Below are 25,449 nucleotides of genomic sequence, written 5' to 3'. Positions count from 1 at the left end.
ATTATAATATAATTCCTATCAGTTAGATATTTTCTCCATTTTACATGTAAGAAGATTAAAGTTTAGTAAATGAGGGTAAGTGACTATAAAAACATTTCTAAAACTCATATACTATTTAAATAAATATAGCTATTATTGAAAATATCAAGAAGAAACTCAGAATCAAATTTCAACAAAATTAAATCTTTTCCCATTAATAACCTATAGGTTGGCATACTATAGCTTTACAATAGATATATTATGTCTTAAACTGTATATTGACAAATTATAATGGCTTATATTTATGGGATATACAGATTTTTTTTTTTTTTTTTGGAAATGGAGTCTTGCTCTGTTACCCAGGCTGGAATGCAGTGGCATGATCTCGGCTCACTGCAACTTCTGCTCCCAGGTCCAAGCGATTCTCCTGTATCAGCCTCCTGAGTAGCTGGGATTACAGGCACCCACCACCATACCCAGCTAATTATTTTTATTTTTAGTAGAGATGGGGTTTCACCATGTTGGCCGAACTGGTCTCAAACTCCTGATCTCAAGTGATCTGCCCGCCTCAGCCTCCCAAAGTGCTGGGATTACAGGTGTGCACTACCCACAGATACATTCTTAAATGATTAGATCATTTAAGATTAGATCACTGTTCATTTTATTTTATTATTTTATTTTATTTTATTTTAAATAGAGACAGGGTTCACTCTGTTGCCCAGGTTGGTCTTGAACTTCTAGGCTCAAGTAATCCTCTTGCCTCGGCCTCCAAAGTGCTAGGATTGCAGGCATGAGCCACCTTGCCTGGTGAGATTATATTTGAAATGTATCAGAAGACGCTAGTATTTTAAAGCACACACAAAAATTCAGATGTTTCCAGATATTCTAAGTAGGCATTCTTACAGTGTGAAAACACTGGCACTCCATCATGCAAATGGATCCGAGCTAGTTTAAAAGTAGTTTAAATAAAGCTGTATAAGTTATCATGAAGGAAGGGAGTATTTCCAAAGTCATAGGTATTATATCTTACGAATGTATGATTTTTCATTTATTTTTTGTTCTTTTTCTGTACTTTTTCCTATGATCTAAAGTCATTCACCAAATTACCCAACAAAACAAGGAAGAAATAAAATATTTTCCCCCATTTTACAGAAAGGAAGCAAGACACACAAACGCCAAGGGCTAGCCTAAAGCTAGACAGTTTCTGAGCACTAGTCAGAGGTAATCTCAGGAAAACATCAACTCAATTTATACTGCTGAGAGTCAGGACTGTTCTGTGTGTCTGTGAGAGCACAGTAAGTGGAGTAAGTAAGACTTCCATGCTAAAGACTTCATGAGGGAAATCATTCAAGCATTTTCCTAGGAAATGATCACACTTCAAATGTCATCTAGCAATCCACACATTTACCACCATCTCAACAATATCTTTTTTTTTCTTTGAGACAGAGGTCTTACTCTGTCACCCAGGATGGAGTGCACTGGCACAATCTTGCCTCACTTTCAACCTCCACCTCCCAGGCTCAAGCAATCCTCCCACCTCAGCCTCCCAAGTAGCTAGAACCACAGGCGCATACCCACGCACCGAGAAAACTTTGTATTTTTGGTATAGATAGGGCTTTGCCATGTTACCCAGGATGGTCTCGAACTCCTGAGCTCAAGCGATCAACCCACTTTGGCCTCCCTAAATGCTGGGATTACAGGCATGAGCCACTGGGCCCAGCAATATCTCTTTTTTTAAGTACCAAAGTTAAATTATGTCTATATGCAAGCGAAATATACGAATTATGACTATTTTACCTTTATATTTTGATTACAATTTTCAGGAGGTTCTATTGACAAATCTGTTGAAAACTCAACAGTTGCTTTTTCTTCTTTAGATAGTTGAATATTTCCGGAATTGTCAAAAGTGGGCTGATCCTGTTTTTTTATCAGTGGTAGGTTCATTTCCTATACAAAATTAATTTTATAAAATTTAATACTCATACTTTTATTTTATATTAATATACATTACAAACAATAAGTGGACATAATATATTCAAATATATTTTTAGGACTCAACTAGCAACAATATTATAAAATATGAGCATTTCACATAAAAGACCTAAGTCTCAAATTGTTAAGAAATGGAATTAGTTGAAAAATGTTTTATAAAAAGTCTGCTTTTATGAGGCACTATGCTACATATAAAGATAAATAAGGCTCAGTGTATGTTCTCAAGGAGCTGAAAATCTAGTAAGCAAAACAATGCTTGTTTTTCCTTTATGGTAAGTGAATTTCAACTAGAAGGCTCTATAGTAGAAAGGGTTCAAGAATTAACAGCTCTCTCAGGCATACACTCTCTTAGGCATACACTCAAAGAAAACACGTGTCCACATGAATGTCCATAGCTGTACTGTTCATAAAAACCCCAAAAGTGAAAAGAACTCAAATGAGCACCAGCTAGAGAATAGACAAACAAAATGTGGTATATATCCATACAATGAATTATTATTTGCCAATAAAAAGGAATGAGTACTATTTCATTCTATAACACAAATGAACCTAAAAAATATTATGCCAAGTAAAATAATTTGCCCTAAGAGATCACATATTATATGATTCTATTATGTAAAATGTCCAGAATAGGCAAATCTGTAGAAGACAGTGGATTTGTGGTTGTGTAGGGCTGTGGGGGTAGGGGTTAGAAGAAAATAGGGAGTGACCGCTGAGGGGTACAGCGTTTCTTTATGAATTAATAAAAATATTCTAAATTTTGTATGGTAATGGCTACACAACTCGGTGAATATACCAGCAATCAATCAGCTATGTACTTACAATGAGTAAATTGTATGGTACATGAATCATATCTAAATAAAGCTGTAACCAGTTAAAAGAACTTACAAGTTGAGTTTTTGAAACAAACTTTCTCCATCTTTTATTCAGCCTTCTCAGTTCTTTAGAAATAGATGATCCAACCACATCATTGCTGACTTCGATTAAAAAATTTCCTGCTTCATTTAAAGTACCATGTTCTAGATTCCACTGGGCTAGTGTCTCAAAGGGAACCTACGTAACAGATAAGCAACATACTATCTTAATGACGTAATAGTGTCTTTCTATTATGTATAATAAATGTTCACCAAGGCTTTTTTTTTTTTGAGACAGAGTCTTGCTCTGTCACCCAGGCTGAAGTGCAGTAGCCTGATCTTGGCTCACCGCAACCTCCACTTCCAGGGTTCAAGCCATTCTCTTGCCTCAGCCTCCTGAGTACCTGGGACTACAGGTGCAGGCCACCACACCCAGCTACTTTTTGTATTTTTAGTAGAGATGGGGTTTCACTATGTTGGTCAGGCTGGTCTTGAACTCCTGACCTTGTGATCCGCCTGCCTTGGCCTCCCAAAGTGCTGAGATTACAGGCATGAGCCACCATACAGGATTTTTTTTTTTTTTTTTGAGACAGAGTCTTGCTCTGTTGCCCAGGCTAGAGTGCAGTGGTGTGATCTTGGCTCATTGCAACCTCCACACCAAGATTAATTCTAAGCAACATTCTTTGCAGGGACTTTGACTTTCCCCTTAGAGGAATCCGCCATCCCTACTGGTCTAGCTCTTCATTTCTAAGTGCTAACTGGCGAGTCCCAGCTGTCTGTCATCACTCCTGGTCCTGGACTTTTAAAATGCATCTGATCTCTCTATGTGGTTGATGAACTTACAGCAGAGGTTTCCAAACTTGTTTAGTTCATGGAGCCTTAACTGTCTCATTAATTTTTTCAGAGAGTCCCTAGGCCAGAAATATTACCTAACAGTTCCCATTTTTAATAGTCAGTTCAACAACTTAGTAGCAGCATGGTGTCCAACAGATGGATGTTGTTGTGTCTCCTTCGAATTTTAGAGTGTTCTGTAAGTTCTGTTAGTTCTCTCTGGTAGCTCAGGATTTCTTAGCAGTTTGGGTATTGCAAGCTTAGAGTGTTATTTTTCTCTGAGTTATGTACATTTTTATAGAAGACCTTTAAAGACAGAGGGACTGTTGGAAGACAAAGATCTGAATTTCTAGTATTAATATGGGTGACAGAAAGAAGTGATGACTCAACCCCTAAAATGCTCTTTTTTTGTACTCCTACACTTTTACTTTAATACAAATAATCGATTTTCTATTGAGTAATTTTAGTTTCTATTTTGAAAATGTTTAATCTGAAAGACTATAGCTATCCGCAACAGAGAAAAACAAATGAAAGAAAGAGAAACTATCTCAGATAATCACAGAACAGATTATTACAGGAATAACACATTAAAACAATAATGAATTACATTGGCAGTTCTTCCACACCTCTACACATAAGTTAAGGTATCTTGATTGTCCTCCTCTAGAAACTCAGGAATATTTTAGAGCTGGAGGGTTTCAACCAAATGGAAAAATAAAATTTTCTGAACAGTAATTTATTTTAAATCTGTTTATAAGCTACCCAGTACATTAAGTCTTATTTCCTCTCCAAAGAGTTCAGCAAAACATCCCCAAAAAGCTATTACTCTGTATGTAAATTATACCTCAAGAAAGCTCTGTGTTGTTGGCGGTGGGTAGGTGGGTGGGGGGGGCGTTGTATGTGTGTGTGTGACCATGTATAAAACCTATAAACCAGTGGAGAAAACTGCCTCCTGGCAATTACATTGGGAAGAAACTAAATTCTTTCCAAACCTCGAAGAATTTTCCAAAACACTGGTATAGTCGTCTCTGCTTTCTCATCTTTGAATCAAAAATAAGGGTCATAAAATAAAACAATTAAAAAACAAAATTGAGCAGATACTATTAGATTGCAAATACCTCTTTAATTTCTTCCTTCTTTATCTCCTCAAAGCAAGCCCTTATTAAGCGAAGGTTTTCCACATAAGTAGCCCAATATGCCAGCACTTTTTGTAGAGTGGACTTCACATTATATATATTTTTCCTATACATACAAACATCAGATTTCATCACCATATATTGTTTACTAATATTCTGACATTCTCCAGCTGCAATATTAAAACAAAAAAGTGATCTTAAAAAACAATTTTTTATTAATAATATTCTTAAAATATTTGAATTAATTGACAGTGGCAAAATAATATGTACTCCGACAATATTAAAAGTGAAAGCAGGCCGGGCGCGGTGGCTCAAGCCTGTAATCCCAGCACTTTGGGAGGCCGAGGCGGGTGGATCACGAGGTCAAGGGATCGAGACCATCCTGGTCAACACGGTGAAACCCCGTCTCTACTAATACAAAAAATTAGCTGGGCACGGTGGCGCGTGCCTGTAATCCCAGCTACTCAGGAGGCTGAGGCAGGAGAATTGCCTGAACCCAGGAGGCGGAGATTGCGGTGAGCCGAGATCGCGCCATTGCGCTCCAGCCTGGGTATCAAGAGCGAAACTACGTCTCAAAAAAAAAAAAAAAAAGTGAAAGCAAGAATTTTCCTAGGAAAACATGCACATAAAACTAATTTCTAAAACATTATATAGAAAGTAAAACAGATAAAACATCATTAAGTGACAGTCATTCCATCAAAAAGTAACTAAACTACTTTACCCAAATTCTTATAAATTTCTTCACATTTTTGAAAAGAGGTATCAAGTTGGGCTAGGAATCCTTTTTCTTCAATAAATTTCTGGGAAGAAAAGAAAAAAATATATTGACAGTTTTTACTTTTAAAATTGTGCCAAGAAATCCAGATAGGGAGATACAGACATTCAATGAAGGACACAGTTACCAAAATTTCTTTAGGTCTTTAATACTACATATTTGGAAGGGAAAGAGGAAGAAGGATGGCTAAAATCTAGGAGACATAAGCTGAGCGTGAACATGAAACAGGTACGACATCTGATAAAATTTGTCTTAATGTGGTGACATGGTGCTACACTAGTTTTCCTCTTGTGGAAAAAGGCAAGTTAAGTATTATAGTAATTTCAGGATCTCCTACTTTGCACATTTTATTAATATTACATAATTGTATCAGTGCTCTTATTTCACATGCTTTATTGAGTAATCTTTTCAGATATATTAGAGTATGTTACAAAGAGATATCCGTCACACAAAAACACTTCAGAAACTACCATTAACCAGATTCTGTTATGGAAAAATACTAACCTAATTCGAAATTCATATTTACTGTATACTTATATGTGCCAATAGTATGAACATTTAAATAGAAAAATGAAAAATCAAAGAAGTAGAAATATTCAAAATCTAGCCTAGTTTAGAATGACGCTGCTTCCTGTTTGGAAACATACAGTGTTTAAATCATAAATTGGAAGTAAATTTCTCTTTATCATTTTTTAAATTTTTACAATAAAATTTGCAATCTTGGGATTTTTCTTTTCCCCGTCATTTCTTTCTTTCTTTTCTTCATTCTTTCTTTCTTTCTTTTCTCTCTTTCTTTCTTTCTTTCTCTTTTTTTGTTTGAGACAACTGCTCTGTTGCTGGAGTGCAGTGCAGTGGCACGATCTCAGCTCACTGCAGCCTCCACCCTTCAGGGTTGAAGCGATTCTCCTGCCTCAGCCTCCTGAGTAGCTGGAATTACAGACACCTACAACCACGCCTGGCTAATTTTTGTATTTTTAGTAGAGACAGGGTTTTGCCCTGCTGGCCAGGCTGATCTGGAATTCCTGACCTCTGGTGATCTGCCTGCCTTGGCCTCCCAAAGTGTTGGGATTACAGCTGTGCGCCACCGCACCCAGCACCCCCTCACTTCTAAAAGGAGGGAAACAAAAAGAAGGATAAGGCCTGAGTGTAGAATCGGCATTTCTGTGATGCTGTAGTTTTAACTTAGATGTGAACATACTTATATTTAACTGACTTCAAACACTTCTTCCTATAAACTGGAAGAGTTAAAGCCAAATAGAAAGCCTCAAGACAAAAGAGAAAATGCATTGTTTATCGTAAGTAGTAAATTTAGTAAGCTAAGATAAAAATGTTATATGAAAAATGTAATTACTGCATGAAAGTATGAATCAGAAAAGGAAACAAAAATTAACATTTCAAGTAAGTGAAAGGAGGAATTTTTAATGAAAAAAGCATGGAAACCTTTTATATTACATTAACTGACTTGGTTAACTCTTCATCTCCCCTTGGGTAGTAAGTAGTGATATTTTTTTTTCACTCTTCCCTATGCTGCTATTTGACTCCTTGTAATTCTTTTCTTCAGGCAATACTGAAGCTAAAGAAATCTGTCAAGAAAACCCATCTCAAAGCCTGAAGAGTTAATGGGAAATCGTGCCAAGTAAAAATGCAAACACAGCACCAAGAGATGGAGAATAGTTGCCTATGACACAAAATTAAAAGCTTACATGCCAGTCTTCCAGCAATAATTCCACAGATTCTCTGCTCCCATATTTAATGTTCCAAATATCCAATTTTGATTTCACTTCATCTAACAAACCAAGAACTAAGCACTTGTAGTAATGAAATTCTAGAAGTAGAATAAATTTTTTCTCCAAAATGTTGTTGATTCTGGAAAACAGTGCAAGTTTAGGAATTTAACTTCATATTATTGACCAAACGTGAGAAATCTGTTCAGCATGTTTAAAAATACTGAGGCTTCAACTTGCTCTTTTAAGCACATGGAACTCAGATGTATCATTATCTCTTTCCTTTTTAAACACTGTAAGATATCATGACTAGATATAAAACAACCATTTCTAAGGTAAAAACATAAAACAAAGAACATTTTCTGAATAAATGATTTCCCAATTGACAAATCCTATAATAAAATGTTGATCTATGAAATATTTTACTAAATCTGAAAACTTCCATATGACTTAATATAAAACTATAATCTAAGTTTATATATTATTAAGCTTTTTCATTATTAAGGCTAACACCCTCTTATTACTCTAATAAGTTACTTTTGAATGAGAAAAGATAATTGATTAAATAATCTCAATATTTATAGTATTTTACAATTATAAAGTGCTTTCATATTCCTCCTCCCATATGATCCAGTTTCCTGGTGAGACCTGGACAGGGTGAATTATCATTAACCTAAATTTACAAAGGAGGAAACATGCTCAAAAAGAGAAAAACTTATCCAAAACCAAGATACAGAGCTCAGTTTCTCAACTTTTTCCATCACCATATTCTACCATTCAATAAAAAAGGAAGTATGCTTGCATAGTATCTACAATGTTACTATTACATAAAACATGAAGATATTGTTATCAAGATTGAAAGGAGAATATTTGGTAAAAATTATCTAAAAATCTGTATTTTGTGGTCCCTGTAGTACAAGCTGTTACTCAAACGTGAATAGCACCAGCAGTTGTGAAATGGTAGTGTTACACACCGTCTTTTCATTTCCTCCAATTTGTCAGGTGGCACCAAAGGCAAATGATTTTCATCTCTATTTTCAAAGGTAAGGAGATTGTTTGAATGATACTCAAATCTATCCATCAGGCTCTGAAAAGAAATTCAGCATGACATAAGCCATATTTATTGCCAAACACTGTAATTAAGGATTTGTCTATCTAACTTGCATTGTATCTTTTCTCAAAAAAAATCGTAAAGCCCTCCCCCAACCCATTTTTCTTTATTATTTTAAGACACAGGGTCTCGTTCTGTCACCCAGGCTAGAATGCAGTGGTACAATCATGGCTCACTGCAGCCCAGAATTCCTGGATTCAAGGGATCCTCTCACCTTAGCTTCCCAAGTAGCTGGAACTACAGGCACACACTACAATACCCAGCTAATTTTGTTTTTTAAAAAAATTCTGTAGTGGAGGAGTCTCGCTGAAACTCCTCCCATTAACTAAGATTTTGTGAATAGATATTTTCATCATAAATGTTTCAAATCTGAATATTTTATAGAGAGGCAGACCACAGTGTCTTTAGTAAAACCATTATTATAATCTTTTATTTATTGGTGTATTTTCCATTCCTTTGTAGGCTCAAATATCATAAATCTCACATCATTTCTTTCATGCCATTTTAATGAGAATCCAGTCTCTCAAATTTTAAATCAGGCCCCCTCTTCTCCGCCCTCCTACCCCTTGACCTTTTCTTGGTCAGACTTTATTTACAGTTGCTTTGGAACTCTATCCTTATTTAGATTCTATCTTTATTGTTTCAACCTTAAGCTAGTACAATGGTCATGAATATAAAGTTATCTTCTAGATCCCAAAAATCCCCAGAGGAATCATTCTAAACCATCTTCAAATATCCATTATATTTCCTTCCCTTCTTTTTACGAAAAAATCTTCCTCAAGAACAATCACTAATGAAATGTGTTTTTCTACATCTCTTTTTTTGCTTTTCCAACCTTGAATAAAGTCATTTTCTCTTGTATCAGAGTCATGTCTTGAGAGTAATCCTGGGAGGTTGACAAATCTTCATCCATAAGCCCTTCTACCTCCTGAAGCCAAGCTTCAGTTTGATGGAGGGGTGGAGGCAAGGCACAATTCAGCTTTACTGTCCACGCATTAATCTGAAAAAAAAAGGAAGATGTTCTTCAGTAGAACTTTTCTTGTTTATTTCTTTACATACAGTAGGTTTGATTCTTTGAAATTGCTCTGAAAGTCATAACTGATCAATGTGTTCCATTATCATGGAAATCTTTATCAATGGGTAAATTTCTTAGTTCTAAATATCACTTACCTACTTGCTGATCAGAAATATAATTTGTTCAAAAGCTATAGGAAAAGAAGGCATGAGAAAAAACAAATGTTTGATAAATCCACAATAAGATATGGGGTAGGCCGAGTGCAGTGGCTCATGCCTGAAATCCCAGCACTTTGGGAGGCCGAGGCAGATGGATCACAAGGTCAGGAGTTCAAGACCAGCCTGACTAAGATGGTGAAACCCTGTCTCAACTAAAATATACAGAAAAAAAAAAATTAGCCAGGCATGCTGGAGGGTGCCTGTAATCCCAGCTACTTGGGAGGCTGAGGCAGAGAACTGCTTGAACCCGGGAGGTGGAGGTTGCAGTGAGCCAAGATCATGCCACTGCACTCCAGCCTGGGCAACAGAGTGAGACTCTATCTCAAGAAAAAACAAAACAAAACAAAACAATATGGGGAAAATTCAAAAGATTTAAAGTACGCCTCTAAGCAAGGATAGGCTATCCTACTGAATGACCGTCATTTGTCCTTGTGTGCTCTGACACTACAACTGCATCTTCCATAGTGACTTATAACCACTTCCCTCTCTAGCCCTAACTGTATATCCATGTGACATATATCTACCGGATCTCCTGAATATCTGTCCTTCACTAAAGCACCACCCATCCCCAAATCCAGGTCTATCTCCTCCTTCCTCAGCCTCCCACCACTTCCTGCATGCACAAGCACATGAGCCACACACACTCGGGACTGCTTGCTTCTTCACTCATTGTACTCTTGTGTCTTAACTCTTGCTGCCTCTTCTACCTGGATTTCCCCCCACAAGCACTGTCAAAACTCACTCACACATTCATTCATTCATTCATTCATCCACCCACTGACCAAACATTTATGAACAACCTATTGCGCTAAGAGCTGGAGATAAAGATATAGAAACCATGTGATGGTTACCCATCGTTCAATGCTATACAGCAGTTAGGAGCAAATTAGATGCACAGATGCTGACATGGAAGCACCTTAAATACACTGTGCTCAAAAATAAAAGAAACAACATATATCCTCAACTTAAGGGTACACAACTTAAAAACACATGTGCAGGTCAGGAGCAGTAGCTCACACCTATAAACCCAGCACTTCAGGAGGCTGAGGCAGGCGGATCAGTTGAGCACAGGAGTTCAAGACCAGTTTGGGCAACATGGTAAAACCCCACCCCCACTAAAAATACAAAAATTAGCCAGGAGTGGTGGTGTGCGCCTATAGTCTTGGTTACTCAAGAGACTAAGGTGGCAGGATCACTTGAGCCCAGGAGGTCAAGACTTTAGCTAGCCATGATCACGCCATTACACTCCAGCCTGGGTGACCGTGAGACCCTGTCTCAAAAAAAACACTATAAATTCTATCTGTATTATGCAAAAACATAAAACAAAAAGAAACACATTAAAGTTATCAAACTTGTGGCTCAAGGAGAAGGGGGAAATAGAAAGAAGGTATGAGTATAAAAGGAAATCAAAACACAAGCCAATGAATAAAAACAAGAGCAGGGCCTCGCCCAGCTCCATGTGTTATGTATAAATGGAAGAGCAACTTAACACCACCCCCTATGTCACAGTATAAACCAGATAAATAAAAGCCACAGCTCTTGCCTGAACCACCTATCCAAAGAAGCAGCCAAGAACATGGTTACAGGAAACTGTGGTAAGTGACACCACAGAGCCAGGCAGGAGGAGGTTGTAGTGAGCTGAGATTGCACCAATGCACTCCAGCCTGGGAGACAGAGCGAGACCCTGTCTCAAAAACAAAAGAAAAAAAATTAGCTGGGCATGGTGGATCATGCCTCTACTCCCAGCTACTCGGGAGGCTGACACAGGAGAATCACTTGAACTCAGAAAGTGGAGACTGCAGTAAGCCAAAATCACACCAGTGCAATCCAGCCTGGGCAACAGAGCAAGACTGTCTCCAAAAAAAGAATGTGACTTTTTAAATAAACGTACTGCTATACAGTTTGAATGTTTATCTCCTCTGAATCTCATGTTTAAGTCTGACAGCCAATATTAGGGCTGGGCCTAACAGGAGCTGAGTTCCCATGAGTGCTGGTTGTTGAAAAGAGTACGGCACCTCCTTTCTCTCTCTGTTTCTTTCTCTCTCTCTCTCTCTCTCTCTCTCTCGCCATGTGATTTCTATACACCAGCTCCCCTTTGCCTTCCATTATGAGTGGAAGCAGCCTAAGGCCCTCACCAGAAGCAGACGCTGGCACGATGCTTTTTGTACAGAAGCAGAAACATGAGTCAAATAAGCCTCTTCTCATTTATTTGATACTCCTATGAAGATCAATCACAAATTAAAATTTGTTTCACTCAAATAACTTTCTCTAATGAAAGGACTGGTCTTAATTCTGTATTTTCTCTTTCTGTTACCTAGTCTAATTCTACTAAATGCACTGTTTTTATTCTGTGAGTTTTTTAAATTATTGTTTTACTGTAGAGACAAGGTCTCACTATGTTGCCCAGGCTAGTCTTGAACTCCTGGCCTCAAGCAATCCTCCTGCTTTGGTCTTCCAAACTGCTAGGACTGAAGGCATGAGCCACAATGCCCAGCTGAGTTCTTTTGTTTTTTAAACAGGAGAAAGACTAGGCAAAAATTTGTAAATTAGATAGATCACTTCAATGTTCATTCAAAAACATTTATGGGTATGCGTGATATGCAAAAGCAAGTATCTAAAAGATGTTCAACCAAGTACCCAGGTATACAAAATGGGGACAAAGCTAGGCTCCTTTAATGCAATCAAATGGAACTGTTCATAAAATAGAAGCATTAAATATTACAGTTTTTTCATTTTGTTTTGCTTTGTCTTGGAAGTTTAATTTTCTCAAAAGGCATATGACAAAGATAATTCTATAATTTGTTTTTTGTTGTTTTTTGAGATGGAGTCTCAGTCTGTTACCCAGGCTGGAGTGCAGGCACAACTTTGGCTCAATGCAACCTTCGCCTCCCAGGTTCAAGCGATTCTCCCGCCTCAGCCTCCTGAGTAGCTGGGATTACAGGCACATCCCACCACACCTGGCTAATTTTTGTATTTTTAGTAGAGATGGGGTTTCACCATCTTGGCCAGGCTGGTCTCAAACTCCTGACCTCAGGTGATCCACCCACCTCGGCCTCCCAAAGTGCTGAGATTACAGGCATGAACCATTGCACCCGGCCAATTCTACAATTTTACATCATTAACCATTTGCCATTATGTCTCCAGATGGAAGAAAAATGAAAAAAAGTGATTTCATTATTGTAAATTTTTTTTTTGAGATAGAGTCTCACTCCGTCTCCCAAGCTGGAGACATGTCTCAGCTCACTGAAACCTCCGCCTCCCGGGTTCAAGCGATTCTCCTGCCTCAGCCTCCTGAGTAGCTGGGATTACAGGCTTGTGCCACCATGCATGGCTAATTTTTGTATTTTTAGTAGAGACAGGGATTCGCCACGTTGGCCAGAGCTGGTCTCAAACTCCTGACGTCAAACGATCTGTCCACGTTGGCCTCCCAAAGTGCTAGGATTACAGGTGTAAGCCACTGCACCTGGCCATTTTTGTGAGTTTTCAAATAAACAAGTTAGCATGCGCTTTTAGTATGTCTAATTACTTGTACCTTTGCCAAAAAATAAACCAGAAAAACTGATAAATGATTGAGTTAAAGAGAGGTTAAGAGCAATACCTCTAGTTCAACTATTATTCTTTGCACAACCAAAAGAAAGTTGTATATATTTTGAATTAAACCAAACCTGTGTATTCTGACTCAGGGCTACACTCAATATTTATACAGCAGGCAGAAGAGGAAGAACAGAAGGCAATGTTTACCTTTCGTTCCTCTTCTCTCCCACTTAACACTTCCTTTCTGCAGTAATTACTTTTCAATTTGGCTGAAAATTTATATAAGATCCTCACAGGTCAAAATAACATAATGTTGCTATTTTCTAGTAGACTCAATATGAAACCATTTACTATGATGCTCTGAGAAATCTCTGTTCTCAAACTACTGAACCAGAAACTGTGTAAATGGTTTCAACTCATATATTCAATGACTTTAAAATTAGCAATGTCTCATTTTGCCACACCAAGAAACTGAGCTGCAGTTTACCTGACTGAGGAATGGATTTTCAAGCTATTACCAATTTGCAGCCCTTAATCTTGCAAAATAGTTCTCTTTATGGTTTTTCTCATTATTTGGGCAATTTTTCCATATTTAACAAAATCAGGCCAGGTCTCTGTGGCCTGGAAGAGCCTGAACTATACAGACAATATCTTTTTCGTTGCCTTGCACTTTGTTGAGGACTTGGCCAACAAAAGATAAGACGGACAGGTCTTATCCTTCACAAGAGTCTGTTTCAAAGCGGTGATCAGAATAGGAACTGACAATGCAAGAAGCACCACCACTGATGGGAAGATTCTAGGAGCTGTGAGTTCCTCAAAATTAGGCTCTCTAAAAGAGCGGCTCTTTTTAAGCCACTGAACTGTTATTTAATACACTTAGTAAATGATGTGGAAAATACATTCTGAAAGCAGGCTGCCACTCCTCACGGCCAAGCAGGAGTCAGCAAACTTTTCCTGTGAAGAGTAAGTATTTTGACTTTGTGGACCACACAGTTCCTTTCATAACTCTGTAAATGTATTAGAAATCATTTTGTTATCCATTTGAAAATGAGATGTTACATAAATTATACCTCAATAAAGTTATTTTTTTAAAAGAAGGCAAAATAAAGACATATTTAGAGATCAAAGAAAACTAGGTCTATTTGTCAATCACAGCCCTGGATTACAAAATAATTCAAAGCAAGTTTTCAGGCTGAAGGGAACCAAGCTCAATGGAAACTCAAATCTCTAGAAAGAAATGAAGAACACTGGAAATACCTAGATAAATATAAAAGACTAATATTTTCATTTAATTTCCTTAAAATATATGGCTGTTTAGAGCAAAAAAAAAAATTATAACATGGTCCTGGGGATTTTAAGACACATGTTACATGTGTCATATATAAAACAACTATAGCATAAATAATGGGAGATGAATCAATTTGATTGCAGGATTTCTACATGTTACAAGAAGTTGTACAACAAGGTGGATATTGTACAACTCTAAGGCTGGGTGTGGTGGCTCACACTTGTAATCCCAGCACTTTGGTAGGCCAAGGTGAGTGGATCCCTTGAACCCAGGAGTTCAAGACCAGCCTGGGCAACATAGTGAAATCCCTTCTTTGTTAAAAAAAATAATAATAATACAAAAGAAATTAGGTGTGCATGGTCATGTATGCCTGTAGTCCCAGCTACTCAGGAAGCCAAGGTGGAAGGATCAACTGAGCCCGGGAAGCAGAGGTTCCAGTTGGCCATGATCAAGCCACTGCACTCCAGCTCAGGCAACAGAGCAAGACCCTGTCCCAAAAAAAAAAAAAAAAAAAACACAACTGTAAAACTCTAAGTAGACTGTAAAAATTTTATGTGTATAATAATCCCTAGAGCAACCATTAAAAACATGATAGGAAGATGTAGAGCCAAAAGTCAATAGACCAATTAAAATGGAATTCTTAAAAAAATGCATGATCCAAAACCAGGCAAGAAAGGAAGAAACAGGGGCTGGGCACAGTGGCTCACGCCTGTAATGTCAGTACTTTGGGAGGTCGAGGGAGGCAGATCACTTGAGGTCAGGAGTTCGAGACCAGCCTGGCCAACATGGTGAAACCCCATCACTACTAAAAATACAAAAATTAGCCAGGCGTGGTGGCGGATGCCTGTAATCCCAGCTACTTGGGAGATTGAGATGGGAGAATCACTTGAACCCAAAAGGTAGAGGTTGCAGTGAGCTGACATCATGCCACTGCACTCCAGCCTGGGAGACAGAGACTCCATCTCAAAAAAAAAAAAAAAAAAAAAAGAAAGGAAGAAAGAAATGGGAATAGAAAAGGCAGAGAGAATAGAGAATAAACAAAGAGTTAAATGATATATCTGAACTGAACTCTATCAACAATTGCATTAAATGGACTAAGCACTCCAATTAAAAGAGAGGGATAGGATAGACACGGTGGCTCATGCCTGTAATCCCAACACTTTGGGAGGCCAAAAGTTCTAATTCAGGAGCATTGCTTGAGGCCAGGAGTTCAAGACCTGCCTGGGCAACATGGCAAAACCCCATCTCTACAAAAAAATTAAAACTTAGCCAGGCATGATGGCACACACTTGTAGTCCCAGCTACTTGGGAGGTGAGGCAGGAGGCTGGCTTGAGCCTAGGAGGGCAAGGATACAGTAAGCCATGATTGTGCTGCTATACTGCTATACTCACTCTAGCCTAGACAAAAGAGTAAGACCCAATCTCCAAAAAAAAAAAAAAAAAAAAAAGATAAGGATTGGCACAGTAGATAAGAAAGTAAGATATAATTATGTGTCATTTATAAGAGGTACACTTTGAATATAAAGACTCTAAATAAATTTAAAGTAAATGAAGGAAAAAGATGTGCTAAACAGTCAGCATACAAGACTGGAATGACTATACTGGTACAACATTAAGTATAATATTAACAGATGTCAAGAAAAACAATATTATTAAAGATAAGCAGGAATATTTCATAACGCTAGAAGTCCTCAGAAAGACAAAGTAATCATAAGCATGTACACACAATGACAATGTTTTAAAATACATGAAGCAAAATTTGACAGCATTGAAGAGAGATTCCCGCAGACTTTTAATACTCCTCTTTGATCAATATACAATAGAATTGGACAAAATGTCAGTCAAGACACAGATAATCTGAACAACCACTTTGTATTAATTAATATTTGTAATTTAGAAGCAACATAAATGGCCATCAACAGATGAATTAATAAAGAAAACATGGTAAATATACACAATGGAGTACTATTCAGCCATAAAAAAGAATGAGATTCTGTCATTTGCAACAACGTGGATGGAACTGGAAGTCATTATGTTAAGTGAAATAAGCTAGGCATAGAAAGACAAATAGCACGCGTTCTTACTTATTTGTGGCATCTAAAAATCAAAACAGTTTAACTCATGGAGATAGAGAGTAGAAGGATGGCTACCAGAGGCTGGGAAGGGCAGTAAGGGAGTAGGGGGGAAATGGAGATGGTTAATGGGTACAAAAAAATAGAACAAATAAGACCTACTATTTGATAGCACAACAGGGTGACTATAGTCAATAATAACTTAATTGTACATTTTTAAATAACTTGAAGCACGTAACTGGATTGTTCATACCTCAAAGGATGAATGCTTGAGAGGACGGATACCCTATTCTCCAAGATACGCTTATTACACATTGCATGCCTGTATCAAAATATCTCATGTACCCCATAAATATATATACCTACTATGTACCCACAAAAATTAAAATTTAAATTGAATTTTTTTTTAAATTTAACATTTGTAGAATGTTATACCATGTCAATACATTGAAAAGGATTAAAATCATACGGATATATTCAGATACGCAAGTATGAATTCATCCTTACACACTCTGTGGGTTTGCTCCTACTTCTCTCAAGCATCTACTGATATTGATACATGATAGTAGAGAAGAAGCCACAGATAAATCAAAATATAGATAACTACTGTGGCAAACGAAGAATTGATAGCAAATGTATCAAACTTGGATAAGTTTGCGTTTTCTCTATGCAGAATGCAAAAAAATCCTACTTAACATGACCACTATCCAAATGATGCCATGGAGAAAATATAAAAACACTATCCCATTTTCTGATGAAGCATCTACCCTGTGTTTTACAGAATTTCCCATGGACGTTTAAAGTAAAACCCTCATTGAAAAAAACAAAGTTGCTCTTTGAAAAAAATTTTTTTTTGGTGAGTCGTAGTCTCGTTCTGTCACCCAGGCCCGGAGTGCAGTGGTGCGATCTTGGGTCACTGCAACCTCCGTCTCCTGGGTTCAAGCGATTCTCATGCCTAGCCTCCAAAGTAGTTGGGATTACAGGCACCCACCACCAACCCTGACTAATTCCTGTATTTTTAGTAGAGACAGGGTTTCACCAGGTTGGTCTCAAACTCCTGACCTCAAGTGATCCATCCGTCTTGGTGTCCCAAAATGCTGAAATTATAGGTGTGAGCCGCGTTTTCAAGCCTGCAATTGTTCTTCTAAACAACATAAACAGTCACCTGGTGATTGAGGCCATCCCAGGCTTCTCCCAACTGTAACTGATCCTTGTCCAGCTCATCCAGATTCCTTTTTATCAACAGGACATCCAAAAAGGATCTTTTTTCTTCATTGAATGACTCCATAAAGGACAGCAGGCTCTACAATCAGAAGAGTAGTTTAAAGACTGAAAATGTTTAATTCCATTTATATAATACAATCTGTTACTTTGAGGTCTATAGCTATAGGTTATATTTAAGTTTTTACTTAAAGGTAAAATCCCCTGAATCCAGTATCCTCTCTCTGCTCTGGTTCCCTTCTTCGGTGCACTGTGATAACTGGGCGCCAGCATAATATCAAAGGTCTCACTCTGTGCTTTGTGTCAGTATTGTTGGATTTCTATTGGAATGGAGCAGCAAAGTCACAGGGCCACAGAACAGATCATAATGTCACATGGAAAATATGAGTTTGTTTGTCCTTCCCAAATATATGCTCACAGCAAAATAAGAATGAATGAATGTGAAAATTGTATGACAGTAGTAGTCATGTATAAGTGATTTTCACAGTGTTCATGATTAACTGAGCTTCAGCTTATTCTTCCCCATTCATTTACATAAACTTTGAAAAACACTTTGTCTGCCTTCAAACATTTAATAAGTAAAGATTTTTCTTGGTTCACAATTGTGTGAAATATGGGTGTTTAAGAGTTATCAATTGGCCAGATGCTGTGGCTCACGACTGTAATTCTAACAATTTGGGAGGCTAAGGCAGGTACATCACTTGAGCCCAGGAGTTCAAAACTAGCCTGGGCAACATGACAAAACCCAGATCTATAAAAAATACAAAAAAATAGCCAAGCATGGTGGCATACACCTGTAGTTCCAGCTACTCAAGAGGCTGAGCTTAAAGGATGACTTAAGCCTGGAAGGCAGAGGTTGCAGTGAACCATGATCAGGCCACTGCACTATAGACTGGGTGACAGAGAGAGATCCTGTCTCAGGGGAAAAAAAAGAGTTATCGATTACATAGATTTTTTTTTTTTTTGAGACGGGGTCTGGCTCCATTGTCCACGCTGAAGTTCAGTGGTGTGATCTTGGCTGACTGGAATCTCTGCCTCCTGGGCTGAAGTGATCCTCCCATCTTAGCCTCCCAAGCAGCTGGCACTACAGACCAGTAACCACCACCACATATGGCTAATTTTTTTGTATTTTTTTGTAGAGACAGGGTTTCACCATGTTGTACAGACTGCTTTTAAACTCCTGGGCTCAAGTGATCCACCTGCCTCATCTCCCAAAGTGTTGAGATTATAGGCATGAGCCACCACAACCACCCAGCTCTGGGGTTGTAGTGTGAAAGTAGCTACTGACAATATTTCAATGGGTGTGGCTCTGCTCCAATAACATTTTATTTACAAAATGGGCCAACCCCTACGCTAGAACCATGCTGCTGAAAGTACTGCAAGGATCAGCATTAACGTTTTAAAATGTCACTTAAAACATTATCCAGAATTATTGACAGCATTTTAAATTAAATGTTATGAGAAAGTCAAAGGATTACTTAATACTTTCTGATAATTAATAACTTCACAAAGCCTTCTATTTAAGAAACCTGAATCTCTAATGCATGATTAAATAAAAGACATATTTGAGAACAATGCACTTTCAGTAAATGATAAGCATTTTGTCAAGAAAAAAAGATCTTCAGCCCGGCGCAGTGGCTCATGCCTGTAATCCCAGCACTTTGAGGGGGCCAAGGTGGGTGGAACACGAGGTCAGGAGTTTGAGATCAGCCTAACCAACATGGTAAAACCCTGTCTCCACTAAAAATGCAAAAATTAGCCAGATGTGCTGGTGCATGCCTGTAATCCCAGTTACTTAGGAGGCTGAGGCAGGAGAATCGATTGAAACCAGGAGGCGGAGCTTGCAGTGAGCCAAGATCACCCCACTGCACTCCAGTCTAGGTGACAGCTAGATTCCGTCTCAAAAAAAAAAAAAAAAGAAAAGAAAAAATCTTAGACCAGAGCTAAATGGAAGAAGGTCAAGAAGTCTATGCAGCTCAGACAAAAGGAAAAAAAAGATGTTTGATCCCTTTCTTCCCTATGCTTCCAAAGCAAAAAGGAACGTATGGCTAGCAAGTCATACAACCCATTGAATGTTATGGTTAGAAAGGCTGGACTCATCCAACTCTTTCACTTAACAGACAGGAAGATGGAAGTCTAGAGGTGCTAAGTGCTGTGTAGGTATCTGACAGTATCTGCAGCTTGCTCAGGACAGAGCACTGGGGAGAAGCACAGCACTGCATAGACAATGGGCTCTAACAAACAGGACTGAGGGACCTTTGCTTTGTTTCCTGTTAGTCTCTTTCAAGACTGTACAGGGAATAACTACTTGCCCCGGAGAAGCATCAGAATGTAAAAACAGCTAGGTCTTTAAAGCTAGGCTTCCATTCAAATCCCATCTCTATCGTTCAGTATCCATGTAACCTTAAATAAGCCACTTATTCATCTGTAAAACTAGAATAATACCAAGCTCAGCAAGATATTTTAATATGTAAAATGCAAATCAGCAAGGTGTCTGCTACTTAAAAAACATTCAACATGACCAGGTATGGTAGCTCACACCTGTAATCCCAGCACTTTAGGAGGCCGAGGCGGGCGGATCAATTGACATCAGGAGTTCAAGACCAGCCTGGCCAACATGGTGAAACCCTGTCTCTACTAAAAATACAAATATTAGCCAGGCATGGTGGCGGGTGCCTGTAATCCCAGCTACTCAGGAGACTAAGGCAGGAGAATAGATTGAGCCCAGGAGGCGGAGGTTGTAGTGAGCCAAGATCACGCCACTGCACTCTAGCCTGGGACACAGAGCAAGACTCCATCTCAAAAAAAAAAAAAAAAAAAAGAAATGTTCAATATGTGGTAATAATAATCACAGTTGTCATTATTTCCCAAAGGAATTCTGGGACCCTATTCCTGATTTTTCTTTCATTCAATATTCATTCTGAAAAGCATGTTCTGCTTTAAACCAGGGATTGGAACACTTTTATTCTAAGGGGCAAGACAGCAAATATCTCAGGCTTTATGAGCCATATGGTCTCTATCACGACTACTCAGCTCTGGGGTTACAGTGTGAAAGTACTGACTGACAATTCTTAAATGGATGTGGCTCTGTTCCAATAACATTTACAAAATGGGCCAACTCCTGTTCTAGAACCATGCTTTTCAAAGGACTCCAAAAACCAGCAGAACCAACATCACCTGAGGCCTCCTTAGAAATCCAAAATCTCAGGCCCTGCCTCAGAATTACTGAAGCAGAATGTGCATTTTAATAGGATGACCCAGTGATCACAAGCACGTTAAAGTTCCAGATGGACAGTCCTAGAATTCAGCCTTCAAACCTGCACTTAATATTTAAAATACTTCACTCTGAAAGAGTTTTCTAAAAACATACTTACTGCTCTTCTCTTTAACAGTAAATTACAAACAGCTGTTTAAAATCATACTTACATTATATTTTTGAAAGTAGGTATCATTTTCGGAATCCTTGAGCAACTTCTGTAGTTTTTCCTTTTGCAGAGTTAACCAGACCATAGCATTTTTCACCTTTCCCTGTATTTCACACACACACGATTGAACTATATTTTAAACAGACTTGGTTTTTTTTAACAAAAAAATTAACAACTTGAAACATCAGTGAAATAATATCATCATTACACATCATTGATTCATTATGCCAAAGAGTAATTTCCCTTGTTCATATAACACCTTAAATTTTGAACCAGATTGAAACTAGCATCTGAACATGACAATGTGCTAAAGAAATGGGCAAGCAACGCACCCCCGCCCCCATGTTGGCTTAGAGAACATTATTCTAAATCACTTCTTTATAGCAGGCATTTCAGAAGACTGACTTGCAATAAATCTAAATATGGGGTAATTCAAGAGATGTTCACACCCTGCAAAAACACTGACATCAAAAATATCTCAAACACTTCCAAGAGCCTAAAAATAACACTACCAAAGGTTTTAGCTAGCTATCATTAAGATGTGAACAACAATTACTTTTTCTATAGATTCTTGCTTAGGTGGTAAACTTGCTTACATTTGGAAGGCAGTTTTACTGCTAGAGGACAAAGAAGTTATATCTTATTTCCACTATTCTTTAACCTTCATTTACTTTGTTTTTTCCTATTAAGTAGAAGTTTTCTAATATTTTTGCACTCAATTTCATGGACAGTTGAATCTTTAATTTTATGTTTTTAATATGAAAATTAATTAGATAAGAATAGTTCCTCAGCAGGCCAGAAATGAGTGAACTGAATTATAAGCCTGCATCTCAGCTTGAGATTGTCTTCCAGAGTCAGCAACAATCTGGCTTATTGCCTCAAACTTAACAGCTGGAAAAACACAGGCCCGATTTGTCAAATAAAATGTATGTAAACATGTCTGAAATGCATGTAAACATGTGGTTGAAAACACATTTTTAAGTAATATTCTCAAACATTTTACTAAATTCACAGCATTCATTTATCATCATAGAAGCAGAATAAGTTTCTTTTCAGCTGCTCAGCAATTTTTCTGAAGTTTCTACCCACAATATTTTATGTAACTGACTGAAACTAAAAGGGAAAAATTGAATAATCAAATGGCAATCTAATAGTAATTCAAGGCTGAGCTCAGTGGCTCACGCCTATAATCCTAGCACTTTGGGAGGCCAAGGCGGGCAGATCACTTCAGGCCAGGAGTTCGAGACTATCCTAGCCAACATGGTAAAATCCTGTCTCTATTAAAAATACAAAAATTAGTGGGGCGTGATGGTCCATGCCTGTAATCCCAGCTATCGGGAGGCTGAGGCACGAGAATCACTTGAACCTGGGAGGTGGCGGTTGCAGTGAGCCAAGATCACACCACTGCACTTTAGCCTCATTACAGAGTGAGACTGTGTCTCAAAAAACAAACCAAAAAAGAAAAAGTAGTTCAAGAGTATATCAACAAATAGGAATTGACAACAGAACACAACACTCCCATTTATATGAATTTCACAATTTCATTTATATGAAACTAAACAATAGGCAAAATGGAAATATCCTAAAATTAGATGACGGTGAAGGTTGCCCGATCATGTAAATACACTAACAACCACTGAAATGAACACATTAAATAGATGAATTTTATTGTATATAAATTACATCGGCCGGGCACAGTGGCGCACACCTGTAATCCCAGCACTTTGGGAGGCCAAGGCAGGAGAATCATGAGGGTCAAGAGATTGAAACTATCCTGGCTAACATGGTGAAACCCTGTCTCTACTAAAAATACAAAAATTAGCAGGGCATGGTGGCATGCACCTGTAGTCCCAGCTACTTGGGAGGCTGAGGCAGAATTGCTTGAACCCGAGAGGTAGAGGTTGGAGTAAACCAAGATTGCACCACTGCACTCCAGCCTGGGTGAAACAGCAAAATTCCCTCTTAAAAAAAAAAAAAAAATATATATATATATATATATATGTAATAAATATTATAATACACAAAAATTTGATAGGCCAGGCGCAGTAGCTGACTCCTGTAATCCCAGCACTTTGGGAAGCTGAGGTAGGCAGATCACTTGAAGTCAGGAGTTCAAGACCAGCCTAGCCAACATGGTAAAACCTCGTCTCTACCAAATATACAAAAATCAGCTGGATATGGTGGCATGTGCCTGTAATTCCAGCTACTTGGGAGGCTGAGGCATGAGAATCACTTGAACCAGGAGGCAGAGGTTGCTGTAAGCCAACTACATTCCAGCCTGAGTGATGGAGTGAGACTCTGTCTCAAAAAAATAAAAAATAGAATATTGTAACAAACAAAAACTTGATATCTTTAGAGTTTTTTAAAAAGTTTAACTTCATTTGTCTTATATAGTACCTATCTAAAAGTTGTTTCAGATAATTCAGTAGAGTTTAATAAATTATCTCTCTGAACTTAAAAAAGAAAAGAATATTCAACACTAATGTACAGTGAAAGAAATTAGAATGCTTGTTACCTGGGGTGGGGAGCAGAGACAGAAAAGGTGCCCAGTGGAATATTCCAGGTATTAGAAATGTTTTACATCATGACTGAAGTGTGATTTACAGGGGTGAATGCTTTGTCAAAACTCATTAAACTGTATATTTAAGTTCTGTATGCAAATTATATCTCAATTTTAAAAGTTAAACCATTAGCAGGATACAACAAAAATGAGCTTGATTTATACAGAAGAAAACATACCTGAGCCTCCTCTCCAGTCCCATGGGCATCTTTGGAATACTGCAGAAATTGTGCCACATAGGTCATGATGGATTTTTCATCAGGATCAACAACATCCACGTCTGCAAGATACACCACACTATCAATGAGCTCTTATACATTTGCTATAATGCATACTCAAAGAACAGGCTACATCATAGCCTCTGCCATTTGGTTCACAGACTCTGGAAATGCACCAAAGTAGTCACCCAGCCATGCAATCTCTGTTTACTCAGCCTTGCTGCAAGACTGTGCAGTGGCTAAGAGCTTAGATCTATACTCGGAGATATCTGGGTTAAATCCTGGCACTGGTATGTGCATAGTCTCACTTTTCTAATAATAAAGTGTCACTGTGGGGGTATGTCTGAGGGCATAAGTAGTCAGAGAGGATGAAGAGGAGAAAATGAGAAAATCAAGCATTCCTCTTTCTAGAGACATGGTACAGAAATTCTTCCAGGAGTGCAAGAACATACAGCAATTAGAATGCATTCCTGACACGTTAGTCTTGGCATGTGTGCAGTAAAGCATTTCCAAAAGCATATATTGTACGGAAGGCTTATCTAAGACATCCACAGAGTTTGTTCATTCATTCATGGAACAAGTAAATCTACTGAGAGCCTTCTACGGGCCAGGCTTTGTGCTGCATTAAGAGTCCATGGTGAAATAAGTTTGTAAAATGCTGAATTAAACAAAATTTAAAAGACTACAAATTCTTATTTATTTTCTTTTAGAGACAAGTTCTCTCTGTGTTGCCCAGGCTGGTCTCAAGCTCCAGGCCTCAAGCAATCCTCCGACCTCAGCCTCACAAGTAGCTGGCACAAGACACTGTGCCAGGTATATAAATTCTGTAAGTGAAGAACTTCTCGGGGCATCTAATAAGTGAAGGAGATCATAAAGCCACAAAAAGGGGGATGCAATGTATCACAGACAAAATGAACACCTAATTTGGAGGTGTTTCTTGACCTAAATAACCAATGAAGATATTTTTTAAGAACTTCACTGTTTACTTATTAATTCAGTTAAACTTAACACAACAAATATATACAGAGAGCCAATAAATGTGGGTCACAGGCAGCGGCTACACGGATATGTAAGGAATGGTCCATGCCTTTGGAGAGCTTCTGTTTCAACCCTTTATTCATTAAACTAGTAGACGCTAGATGCCTTAAAACATTATCTGCCCCTCAAGGAATTTAAGGTTGGGAGAAAAACAAATAACAAACAAATACAACACATCATGCATGTTTTAGTGGACATACTTCATAGGTTCAATGAGTGCTCTAAGTCAGCTGAAGTAGAAAATAAATCTAATCCATTTGCAAACAAGGCAGTAAGCATATAAAAGCTAGCAACAAACTGAGGGCGGGGTTTCAATATAGGAAGAATTTCTAAGAATTAAGTTATTCTATCTTTAACTGAAAAAGATATAAACATCAAGAGATACATAAAATAATGATACTGGCTTATCTAGATATTGCTTTATAAAAATTTCTCATTATATATGAAGCCATGTGTGA

General features: G+C 38.0%; 1 protein-coding gene across 1 annotated transcript in view; it reads right to left on the bottom strand.

Annotated features, from left to right (window-relative positions):
* SYNE2 (spectrin repeat containing nuclear envelope protein 2) overlaps window positions 1-25,449 on the bottom strand; it is a 330,936-nt gene that overhangs the window by 245,172 nt on the left and 60,315 nt on the right. The window contains exons 9-18 of the mRNA XM_064374927.1: window positions 23,915-24,015; window positions 21,177-21,278; window positions 17,695-17,832; window positions 9,238-9,402; window positions 8,266-8,378; window positions 7,271-7,433; window positions 5,514-5,592; window positions 4,775-4,962; window positions 2,860-3,024; window positions 1,777-1,926 (exon numbers count right to left, since the gene is read on the bottom strand). Of these exons, the coding sequence (XP_064230997.1) occupies window positions 1,777-1,926; window positions 2,860-3,024; window positions 4,775-4,962; window positions 5,514-5,592; window positions 7,271-7,433; window positions 8,266-8,378; window positions 9,238-9,402; window positions 17,695-17,832; window positions 21,177-21,278; window positions 23,915-24,015 (1,364 nt within the window). The remainder of the gene's footprint in view (window positions 1-1,776; window positions 1,927-2,859; window positions 3,025-4,774; window positions 4,963-5,513; window positions 5,593-7,270; window positions 7,434-8,265; window positions 8,379-9,237; window positions 9,403-17,694; window positions 17,833-21,176; window positions 21,279-23,914; window positions 24,016-25,449) is intronic.

The sequence above is a fragment of the Aotus nancymaae genome, unplaced genomic scaffold, assembly GCF_030222135.1.
Source record: "Aotus nancymaae isolate 86718 unplaced genomic scaffold, 86718_ANA_hifiasm-v0.15.2.pri h1tg000011l, whole genome shotgun sequence".
Taxonomy (NCBI): Eukaryota; Metazoa; Chordata; class Mammalia; order Primates; family Aotidae; genus Aotus; species Aotus nancymaae.
Note: the sequence above shows the minus strand (reverse complement) of the source record. Positions and strands in the feature narration are given on the sequence as shown.